Source organism: Leptopilina heterotoma, unplaced genomic scaffold (genome assembly GCF_015476425.1).
Source record: "Leptopilina heterotoma isolate Lh14 unplaced genomic scaffold, ASM1547642v1 Lhet_562, whole genome shotgun sequence".
NCBI classification, from domain to species: Eukaryota; Metazoa; Arthropoda; class Insecta; order Hymenoptera; family Figitidae; genus Leptopilina; species Leptopilina heterotoma.
The window spans coordinates 187,333-200,173 of NW_025111124.1; the positions used below are offsets into that span (position 1 = coordinate 187,333).

General features: G+C 25.9%; 1 protein-coding gene across 1 annotated transcript; it reads left to right on the plus strand.

The window, feature by feature from the left end:
* The first annotated feature begins 1,669 nt into the window (after window positions 1–1,669).
* On the plus strand, window positions 1,670–3,986 carry LOC122508739. Its single transcript, XM_043622259.1, has 2 exons — window positions 1,670–1,926; window positions 2,355–3,986. Exon 2 carries the CDS (start codon window positions 2,403–2,405, stop codon window positions 3,921–3,923), a length of 1,521 nt encoding a protein of 506 aa, XP_043478194.1. The 5' UTR covers window positions 1,670–1,926; window positions 2,355–2,402; the 3' UTR covers window positions 3,924–3,986.
* Window positions 3,987–12,841: the final 8,855 nt, after the last annotated feature.

Here is a 12,841-nt window from a genome sequence, read left to right on the forward strand (position 1 = left end):
TTATAAATAATAAAATTCATCATTGAAATTTAATTATTTTCAAAAGTTCTGATAAAATTCTTTGCAAAATTCAATTATCTTCAAAAGTAAGAAAATTCTTCGCAGAAAATCAATTATTTGCAAAATTTTTTATTAAATTCTTCTTAAAATTCCAATTATCTTTGTAAATATCAAAATTCTTCTGCAAAATTCTATTAATTACTGTTTTATAAATTTCTTCCCAATAATTTAATTATTTTCATAAAAAATAATTAAAAATTTTTTTTTTATAAAGTCTTGCAATGTAAAATAATGATTTTATCACTCGGTCATCTTTAATTATTATAAAACATGAAGACATCGATTGCTCCGAGTCGAAGGTTCGGAGTGATCGATTTCTTCATGTTTTATAAGAATTTTTTATAAGTTGTTTAATTTCAAAAAGGTTTGAATTTGAATCTTTTGGAAAATTTTAATTCCCCTGGAAAAATAATAATTAAATATTTATTTAAAAAAGAAGTTATTGATGTTTTCAAAAAATTTAAAAGAAATTTGTAAATAAATGTAACAGAACATTTTTTTGACTAAAACTTATTCCTTTAATTTTCTAAAAAAAATTTTAATTTAAGTCGCATTTTACTAAAAGAAAATCTCAAAAAAGTCGATTAGTCGCATTTTTTCACAAAAAAGTCACATTTCCTTGGAAAAGTCGAAAAAAGTCGTTAAAGTCGCACAATCCGGGCTCTGTATTTTTCCATCTAAACTGTTGATTACAAATGTAAATGTTATTAAATTTTTATTCATTGTGGATATATTAATTTATTTATGGACCAATAAATTAATTCCCAATTGGTGGGGAAAAATTGATCATTTGATAAATGCTGATTTAAAAATAAAAATTATTTACCGTTATTATTGTGATAGAAAGGTATAATTTTTTTTTCTATCATTAGGCGTTCATTCAGAGAAATTAAATATGCACGATATGTGCGTGTAAACGTTTAATTATTGAAGAAAGAAGAAAAAAATGCTGAGAGTAAATTTGTTATTCATTTTATATATGACAATTTTATTGCTTGAAATTCCTCGAGTAGTTGTGTGCTTGTGTACCTGTTTTGTGGACCTTTGACTTGAAAGATTGATATAGTGTTAGTTTTCTGCCTGTCGTTTTATTTCATTTTGTTATAGGGCGTGTGTGTACCAATGCCACTCAAGACAGTTCACACCTATATACTCGCCACTAAGTAGAAAGTTACGTTATTGCCTATAGATTGTCAGGTGAACCGACAACCAGATATCTCTGTAATTAATTACCATGCTAATGATCTGATTGCGCACAATGATAATCAATAATGGTAATATTCAATGTTAATCACCTATTGTTAGCATCTTCCTCTTAATTACCAAATGACAAGTGATTATATATTTGCTATGATCCTAAAGTTCTGAACGTTCAAATGAACGAAATTTATTTATTTTCTTCTTTAATTTAAATATTTATTACAATAATTTTTTGTCGATATAAAATAAATGAATTATAAAGTTTCTAAGTGTAAAATTTAAGTTTTTAATTTTTATTGCAAACAATAAATTATCAAAACATTTCTAATAAAAAGTGTTTCGTTCATTTGAACGTTCAAAACTTGTGGATCATCGTTGCACCTGTATTTTTCCTATTGGTTAACAGTACATCTATTCACTGATTAAGAATTCTTTCTTTTCATTCGCAACTCGTTACACCTGTAGTTGTTCCACTGGTCAATGGAACATAAAATTTAGAGATATTCTTAATGTATAATATTAAATATGACAAATAACAAAGTTGGCAAATTGCGTTACATTTATTATTCGGTTACGTGGCACTAAGTTTGAAACAGAAAATAAATCTTGAAGTTCGTCTGATTATTCCTGTGTATTAAATATACGAATAAGTTTCACACCAAGGAGGTAAGCGAATATAATTTTAAAAATCAAATTAATATTTATTTGAATTATTCCGTCAGTAATATTTACAAATTGTTAATTAGTACTGCTTAGCATAACAGAAACAGCGCTCCCCCTCTTTCTGTAGTACCAATTTTTAATAATTTTTATTTCATTTGTAATTTATTTTTAAATTAGATGTTATAAAACCGCTAAAGCGTGCTACTTATTGTATAATTAATTTACAATCACAATTACTTTAAAATTAAAATTAGCAAATTATAGGGCTCGGATCGAAATGATGAAATGTTGCATTTTTAAAAAAAAAGTCGAAAAAATTTTCACAATCCGAGCCCTGGAATTATTTATTGTGACATTATATTCTCAATTACTCAATAGACTGAAATTTAATTACAATATTGGTCTAGTCAATAACTTTGTATAATTTTCAGAGCTTTAGGTATCTACTGGAAAAAGTTGCAATACATTGTTTATCAATCATGATAAGACTTGCAATAATCTTCTTTCTACTCTTCATTATCGAAAGCGAAAGTTTTCAGTTTAATCTTGAAGAGTTAAATAAATTAAGACAACTTTTCAATGATTCGGATCGTCGTATGGAAGAAGCAACTCGAGGTCAAAGGAAAAATGCGGCAATTGTCATAGGCAATGGAAGAGGGGGCAAAAGTACACTAATTAATTACATAATGGGAAATGAATTGGAAGCTAATAGACCTCACACATTTGAGAATATTAAGATAACTAAAGCTAACAACAATATCAAAGGACCAGAAATTGGTGCTGGATCATTGTCAACAACTACAATTCCCACAAAATGGAGCTCAACAAGGCCAGAATTACAGAATTTGGACATCTGGGATACTGCTGGATTTGCGGACAATAGAGGTGTAATGCAAGATTTCAACAATTCCTTTCATCTCTATCATTTGACAAGAAAAGTCGAAAATCTAAAACTTATTTTAGTTATCAGTTTTAATGAAATTATTAATGACAATGTTGAACAGGTGAGAAAACTTTTAAGTAGTTTAGAAGAATATTTTACTATTTATAGGTTTAGAACCTTTTTTCCAAGCATATCAGTAATTATCTCAAAAGCACCTAAATCCGATGATTATGATAATTTAGTCGATCATGAATACATAACTGATATATTATTTGACAGATTATTATCAAATCCAAAAATGGATATATCCGAAGATTCAAAACAATTTGTACAGAATATAATAAAGAATAACAATCGTTTAGCCTTCTTCAAGAAAGCACAACAAACTGGGATTGTTACTTCTGATATCGATGTTAATATTATTCCAGCTATTAATAACTGCAAGAGAATAATCAAGTCATGTCGCCAAGATATGGGCTTTACATTTTCACCACAATCAAAAAGCAGCCTAAAGAATCACACTGGTACGCTGGACATAAATGAAATTACAGACTTTGGGAAGATACTGTGCAACTCGTTCGATGAAAAGTTCGCTGCCTCTTGTCAATCCAAAGATACTAATACTTTGCAAACCAATAAAGCCGATTTGAATAGAATCTACGAAAGCTTGAATCCTTTGAGCAATAATCCTGATCCAGAGGTTAAAATTCAAACTCTGGAAATGATTAGTGATAATCTGAAAAATTTCAACAAAGAAAATGATGTGGCGAATAAAATAAGTCTAACTAAATTCATTGATTTCATACTTAAAGAAGATAAAATGCTTGATGTAATTAAACTAGTGAATTCTCTTTTTACATCCGTAAAAGTGAAAATCGAATCATTGTTTACATCATGTTCATATAAATTAAATGAAATAACAAAGGATGAATATGACAAAGAAAATGCTACAAATGCTGAGAACTCAAAAAAAATAGTAAATAATCTGAATGATTATATAATAAAACGCGTTATACCTTCAGACAAAAAAAGCGGTTGGAGAAGATTTCTGGATGTCCTTACAACCTTTCTTAAAATGGAAGTGAGTACTTCTATTGTTTACCTTAATCGACTGTAAACTATCAAAGATGATATCGTTTAATGTATGTAAACAAACGTTTTACATTAATATTAAAAAATAAATTTAAAAATTTTTAAAAAAATATCGATTTTTCACTTTTTATTTCTGATTTATACCTACTCTGCCTAGTAATTTCTAAAATTAACGTTTAACGATAATTGACGGGAAATTTTAATCCAGAATACTAATACTTTTTCTAATCCAAAAACAGATTTAAAACTTTTATTCAGAAAAAGTTGTCAGATTATATTTAACATTATATTCTGATTAGAGTAACCAGAATTCTTTAGTTAATTTAACGAGACTTTTTTTCTGATATTGTAACAAATATGTCATTTCTTGCGTAACTTGCTCAAACTCAAACTGATTAGGTTCTGCTCGAAAAACGAAAAGCTCGAAAATACTCGATCGAGCTTCGAGCTTTTTGCACACCTCTAATAATTTTCAAGTAAAAAAATACACTTTTGACATAAACAATATAATTTTAGAGTAAATAATACACTTTTAAAATAAAAAATATAATTTAAAAAAAGCAAGTTTTTAAACAACAAATATAAGATAATTGAGCAAATTATCATATAGGAATAGTTAATGTATGAATTTCTATACGAAATATTGTTGAGAATCGAAATGTGAATGTTGGCAAAATGTGTATATATATATAATATATAGTGAATCGTGTGCCACGAAGCATCAGGTTCACTTGGGACACAAATACAATTGCAATCGCTAACCGGTATGCATGTGAATGAGTCTTAATAATTTCGTGGGTATGAGTAACGTGCACTGTTTTGTATGCAAAGCAATGTATAATACTGAAGTCCGCAACGTTTTTAAAAACGAAAACGAAAAAATAAAGGGACGGTTTTTTTATTTTTGATTCTAAATCATATTAATTTTTAATAATTGTATCTTAAGCAACAATTAATTTCTTAAAAATTAAGAAACATGAAAATTAGAGATGAATTTAACTTGGAAAAAAATTCTTTTTTGATTTTTCGTTTTTAAAAACGTTGCAGACTTCAGCTTCATAAGCAATGTCCTGTCTTCTGAGACGACGCCAGGCGCACCTCACACTTTATACACAAAATATATACATACACAAGTTGTTACTTACAGCTTCTCTAACAAGAAGATACTTCTCACTAACTAACTAATGCCGACTAAGTAAAACCAAATTCACCCAAAATAAATTTTCCCAAAGGGAAATTCTTTTCTTCCTATTTTTGTTCATTTACACTTTTAGATTTTCTTTTATTATAGTATTTTTTTTAGGATTTTCCTACTTTTTAGTTTTTAGTACTTTTGTTTAGAATTTCTACTTTTTATTGTTCTAAAAAAAAAATTAAACACTGTTTTATTTCTTGTAAATTTTAAATTTTGTGAATACTTTAACGACACAGTGAACAACGTTTTATGAATGAACGAATTCCTAGAACTATTTCGAATTCACGGTGGTCCAAAAGTGGACCAGAAAGTACGGATTAACGACTCGTAATCAGCTACTTGTTGGCTGTCTGTATTCACATTGTTTTCAACTCCTCTACGAAAGTATCACGATTTACAAATTTTAAGACGACCATCTTCTTCTAAAAGAAGAAATAAAAATCTCTCAAATAAAAATCCCAAAAGTCCTAATGGAATAACGTAGAAGAATTTTAAAAGTTTTTTTTTATCCTCAAAATCTTTTCTTTTTTAACACTAAATTAAAAAAAGCAAACATCAAAAAATAATGATGAATTGCTTGTAAAAACTGTTTAAAATGTTTGTTCAAATTTTATTCAATAATTTGTTATTTAATAATATTTAATATTTATATAAATAATAATTATTGAAGTAAACAGTAAATAGTAAATAATAATTTACAATTTTAATTTTAAACTATAATGTAATTTAAACACGATTTTTGAAAATAGTTCACCCATTTTTATTTGTTTTATTATATAATAAACAATTAATTAATGTAATAAACAAAACTAAATTAATAAAATTATTTATAAATTATAAATTAAATCCTAACTTGATTCTAAATTATAATTGAAATTGTAAATCAAAAATAATAATAATAAATAATAATAAAGAAATAAAAAATATAAAACAAAAAATAAATTTTTCGAAAAGCAACAAATATTAAAATATAAAATATACAAATAGGAATAAAAATAATTACTTTTCGAAAAAATTTATATACACTCTAAATCTGAATCAGTGAAAATTTCACTGATTTCAATTCAGTGGTCCAGTTTTCTTTGATGAATCAGTGGTTTTTACTGATTCTCAGTGAAATCCCACTGATGAATTAAAGAAAACTGGGCCACTGAATTGAAATCAGTGAAATTTTCACTGATTCAGATTTAGAGTGTACCTCTCCTCCATAAATCAAATATAAATATTGGTCAAATTTCTAAAATGTAGAATGACTCAAAACACAGAAGAAATAAACTCTCGTCCAAGAAAATATATTTAAAAAAAATAAATAATAAAATACCTTTTTTTGTATTTTCTTTTTTTGTATAATTTCTTCTTTTTTGTAGATAAAGAAATATTGTTAACTGATATTGAATTTAAAAGGTGGTATTATATATAGCGACGAAGGGATCAACCATTTGCAACTATAAGATGAAATAGACCGACCAATTTATGGGAGACCTTTCTAAAAGAAAAAAAAGGAAAATCCTCCTCTGACAATATAAACGTCAAGAAAAACTTGTTTCTCTGGGTCGCGTTGTCGTTAAAAAAAAGGAAAAATTACCGTAATCCCACATTTCCGACTTCTGCGCGCATTCCCGTGTAGAAAAATTTCTTGGCGCTAGCTAGCAGTGCTAGATACATGCTAAATTTACATGCAGTCTAGAGCTGCTAGCTAGCGCCACGAAATTTTTCTACACGGGTTGTACAATATAATTTCACCCGGAAATGTTTAAATTGTTGCTAGTAAATATAATAATAGGAAAATTTAGAAACAAAAATATTGTGTTAAAATTTTTATACAGTCAAATATTTAAATAGCAACATTTTTTTAATTTTTTAATAATAGTATCAATAATAAGAAAATAATTTTAGAATAATAATAAAACAATAATAATAATAATAATAATAATAATAGTAATAGTCTATAAATCATTCAGAGGCGATTTTCCAACTAGAAATATCAATTTTCCACGACTGAAAAAATTGACAAATTAGAAACAACTGATCTAGTTTTGTTTTTATATTGAATATTAAAAAAAAAGAAAAGAAAAATTCGACGGAAATTCTGAGAGCAATAAAAGTTATGTCGACACATATATTTCCATAGCCGGTTTTGTAAATCATAACTTGTTCACGAATCAAATATATAAACCAATAAGTTTTCACTTTTTTGCGAGTGCAAGTTACGTCAAACCGTAACTAAGTTAATAAAATTAATAATTAATGGTTCCTTTTTGTAGCGTAATAATAATTAAAAGCGTATAAAAGATCAAAACTATAAATAGTGTAAAAGTTTCATTAAAATTTAAGCGAACACATCATTTTAAATTACTCTTTTCTCATGCTCTTTATTTTTTATTATTTTCGCGAGAAACTATAAATAAAAAATTATCGAAAATTGTGTAACAATATTTTAGCAGATTTATAATTTCTCAATTAATATTAATTATAATATCAATAATTGACAATTATGTAAAAAATTATGATCCTAAAGTTCTGAACGTTCAAATGAACGAAATTTATTTATTTTCTTCTTTAATTTAAATATTTATTACAATAATTTTTTGTCGATATAAAATAAATGAATTATAAAGTTTCTAAGTGTAAAATTTAAGTTCTTAATTTTTATTGCAAACAATAAATTATCAAAACATTTCTAATAAAAAGTGTTTCGTTCATTTGAACGTTCAAAACTTGTAGATCATTATTTGCTGAGAAAAAATTTATTCCAAAACTAAAGATAAGCCAAAAAAAAACCATAAAAATAAGTTAAATAAATAATAAGCTAAATAAATTATTTAATATTTAATTTATTATTTATTTTATTTAACATGTCCTTGATTTCTCATTTGGTAATTACTGCGGATGATATAATTCTCAATTCAGCAGATAGTTAAGTCATTATATTGTAATTCTATTTCCGGCTGGAGGATTTTTCAGTTCTGGAAAAAGAGAAGCTTGAGAATCCAAGGTGCACTTTTTTTTCTGAAAAATTAGAACGGGATTTTATTTTAATGAGACGCTATCATTTGTATAGGGTGTCAATTAGAACTGTTTAGCTTTGTCATAGTCCGACTTGATAAACACGGGAAATGGATTTTAGTTTTTCTGCGTTATTTACTCTTGAAATGGATTTAATTACACAACCTTCCTCAATTTTAAAGGCATAAAAATATAGTTTATTGACATTTTTTTTAAATGTCCTTTGCAATTGTTTTTTCTTTAAATGTCTTGTTTCTTTTATTTAAACATTTTCGAAAATTACTGTTTACTAAGAATGAAAAACCCCTTAAAAACTTAAGGAATAATTTTTTATTATTTTTCAAAACAGCCTCTATAAAAAATTAAAAACGTTTTTTGAGAATTTTCAAATTCATTTTTGTTTACAATTCAATTTTAAGAAATTTTGATTATTCGGAAATTCTTCAATTAAATATATATATTATAAAATAAAAACTTGAAATAATTTTAAAATAAAATTCAATTAGTTTTAAAAAACAATTATTTCTACAGAAATTTCAATTAAAAATATGAAAAATTCAGAATTTTAAAGATTTTAATTCGAAATCTTTTCAAAATTCAATTATTTTTAAAAATCCATGCTATACACTATAAAAAAAATCTCACTTTCAGTCTCTTTTTGGCTAAAACCGTTTACATTAGAAACATTTTTAACTAATTTTATTATTTTTGAAAATATTTAAGGGGTTACGCCACCCTGAACGCATGAAAATCGGATGGTTTTTTAGGAATTTTTTTGATAAAACTGTTTCAGGTAGGACTTCTTTACATTTATTGATGCTTTAGTACATATATTGAGCTTTATAAATATTTTAAAAAAAATTGTTTTTAATTAAAAATGGCGGAGATATAACTATTGGCGTGGATCAATTTTTCCGGAGCACTCCTTGATGGTGTACATGATTGGCAGTTCAATTTTTGTCAGAAACAAATAAAACAATATTTTTCTTAAAAAGTGATAAATTTTAAACAGAGTGACGAAGCCATTTTAAAAAAAAAAATTTTTTACGCAAATGGAAGCACTTCAAAAATTGACATTTTTTTTTGGCTAAAATTACCGTATAAAAAATTGGATAAAAAATTTTCAAATTATTCAATCAAAAAAATCCCACGTCACTCTGTGGAAAATCTATTTAGGAAGATGTATATTAATTTTCAAGTCAATCGATTGAATAGTTTTTGAGTTATCGTGTACACCGTCTCGAAAATTGTGGTTTCGAGAAAAACGCAAAAGAAGAAAAAAATGAACTTTAGTGTATTATAACTTGAAAATTTTTCAATTTACTATTTAATCAGCAATTCCTGGGCCATAATTTTTTTTATTTAAGAATGGAAGGGATACAATGAAAAGGACCCTTCCTAAATCATGAAAGGGCCCCCTAGACCATTCGAAAATAGAAAGTCGCTGCTTCCAGCAGCTCTCGGCGCGTCCCCACCGCGCTGACTTCTAATGACCATAACTTTTGTAATTAGTGAGACATTGTCTTCGGCGACATCTCAAAATATTCGTTAGAATATAAACTTTGAAATTAAGCAAAAAAAAAAATAAATTTTTTTGAAAATTTCAGGGTGGCGTAACCCCTTAAATGTTTGCGTAAAATTTTATTAAAATTGTTTTTAAATAATTGAATTCTTTTAGAAACGATCATTAAATCAGTAGATATTGAAAATCATTTAATTTAGCAAAATTTTTGAAAATAATTGAAATTTTGACAAGAACTTTATTAAAATTTTTTTTAAATAATTGAAATTTCGAATAATTTTATAATTAATAAAGAGAATTTAAATTTTGACAAAAATTTTTGAAAATAATCGAAATTTTAACGAAAATTTCTTAAAATTGTTTTTAAAATAATTGAAATTTCGAAGAATTTTATAATTTATAAAACAAATTGAAATTTTGACGAAAATTTTAAAAAAATTTTGAAAATAATCGAAATTTTGACAAGAATTTTATTACATTTTTGGAAAATAATTGAAATTTTCGAAGAATTTTATAATTAATAAAAAGAATTTAAATTTAGACAAAAATTTCTTAAAATTTTTGAAAATAATTGAAATTTCAAAGAATTTTATAATTTATAAGAATTTAAATTTTAACGAAAATTTCTTAATATTTTTGAAAATAATTGAAATTTCGAAGAATTTTATAATTAATAAAGAGAATTAAAATTTTGACGAAAATTTCTTAAAATTGTTTTTAAAGTAATTGGAATTTAGAAGAATTTTATAATTTATAAAGAGAATTAAAATTTTGATGAAAATTTTTTAAAAATTTTGAAAATAATTGAATTTTTAAAAAAAAATTATTACATTTTTTGACAAGAATTGAAATTTCGAAAAATTTTATAATTTATAAAGAGAATTAAAATTTTGACGAAAATTTAAAAAAAAATTTTGAAAATAATTGAAATTTCGACAAGAATTTTATTACATTTTTTGAAAATAATTGAAATTTTCGAAGAATTTTATAATTTATAAAGAGAATTGAAATTTTGATGAAAATTTTTTAAAAATTTTGAATATAATTGAATTTTTGCGAAGAGTTTTATTACTTTTCAAAATAATTGAATTTTTGCAATCTTTTAAAACTTCTCCAAAATTAAAATTTTTTAGTTTTTTCAACTAAAATTCCTATATAAATTAATTATTTTTAATTATTATTTAAATATACATACATTAAAAAATTTAACTAATTTCATAATAGTTTAAATTATGAAAATTTTTGCAATAATATAAGTTCTTTATAAATTTATGATTATACTTTGGAAAAGATTTTGAAAAAAAGGAAAACTTGTTTATTATTGGTTAGAAAAAGGAGAAAAGGGGACAAATCACCAAAAAAGGGGAAAAAGGTGACAAAATTGAAAAAAGGGGACCAACTGTGATGCCTGTAAAAGTTATTTCCAAAGAAAAATTCATCCTCTTGTATCATAAAACAATAACAAGAATTGTAAAATTAATTATAATAATTAAATTATAGACGAAAGTAGAATTATTCGACAAAAATCAATCCAGTAAAATTCTAACTTTTCCGACTGAGAAATTATGATTCTAGAATCTAGAGGCAAGAAAAGTAGTAATAAATAACAAATTCTAGTAGGTGTGTGTATGTTGGGAGGAATCAGTAAACAATCATTGTACTGTCATTACATGCCAAGAAATTGTAGCGAGAATTTATACTCTCAGATTCAGAGGGAGTGTGAGATCAACCTGACCCACGTGTTTCACCGGGGTCAATGCATTTATAAAAAAAAAGATTTATAACCTTGATGAAAAATTGTCTACCTCATCGTTTCTAATAGAAAAAAATATTAAACACTGTTGTTACACCTACCATAGAAGAAACAAAAAATGGAAAAACACCTAGAAGATACAAACTATCTCAACAATGATGACTTTCAGTTTCCGGTTTCCAAATTCCAGACCTTGGACTCTATTTCGAAATGAAGAATAGAATAAAAAATTGTTCATAAAATAAAGGTTTCTTTTTCTGGAATGAGGAATAAAAGATCTGAAAATACTGCAGACAGAGTGCATAATGGAATGACGATTTCAGTCGCGATTGAACATCAATTGAAGATCAATTACTTTTTCTCTCGAAGCAAAAATGCATTTCAATGGTGGAAATATACGACCGAGTGACTATACCATACACCGCATACCCTTTCCCCTAACATCGCGCTATATATTCGATTGTAAAAGGGGGCCTTTAGGCATTTGCAACCCCTCGTTCCCGACACGCATGACAATTCTCTGATGCAGACACATCGCAATTCGAATGACATGCATCATCCAAAGTCGGTGCTGCGAAATACAGGGGAGATTTTGTTTGCTAAAACACGAATTAATATATCGCAATCAATAAAACATTGTTTTTCCTGACTTTACCTAATAAGTTCCCGACTTTTTTTTCTCCTTGTCCATTTATTAATAAACACTCTTTTTTATATTTCAGTAACTCAGTATTTACCTTGTTTTATAAAAAAAAAAACTCGGAAGTTAAAGATTAACTAACTATATAATTAATATAAAAAAGGCCATAGAAAAAACACATTTTTTTAAAAACGTGCCAACTATTACAGTAAATTATTTTTTGCTTACTGTATCCAATATAGTGAGGGCTCTTAAGAAAGTTGCATAATTATATTAACGTGTGACCTCATGCATATAATTTTACAATGCCAAGTTTTCTCGGAAATAAATTTACGACACTTCAGCGAAATATTTATAAATTTATATATGAAAATACATTACAAGAACATTTAAAACATAAAAAAGAATTTAAACTGCAAAATAATGAACGAATACTTAATACACAAATTAACCAGCATTTATTATCTTGAAAATTAAATTTATCTAATATCACAATATATCAATTAAAGTGGAACGAAATTAAAAGGCTCATTATGCATAAACAATTCGTTAAATATTGCATCGAATGTATGATTTGAACACCACATAGTAAACATAAAGTGCTTAATCCATTGAATGTCATATTATGGAAAACATACGCACATGTCTCTGAAGTTAGGGGAATTATTTCACGTTGATCGCAATGCAGGTGTGCTTTATATTACACAATAGAGTCCCATTTCAAACTTTAAACCCTCTGTATATCGGTATGTTGATATCGTATAGTTGATGGGCCAACAAATTTACTGTTGCGAAAGCAAATTTTGTTGCCATCTTATCAATCTCTC

Excerpts from the sequence above, each read along its gene's own strand:
- LOC122508739 (XM_043622259.1), top strand. The coding sequence starts at position 2,403 with ATGATAAGACTTGCAATAATCTTCTTTCTACTCTTCATTATCGAAAGC.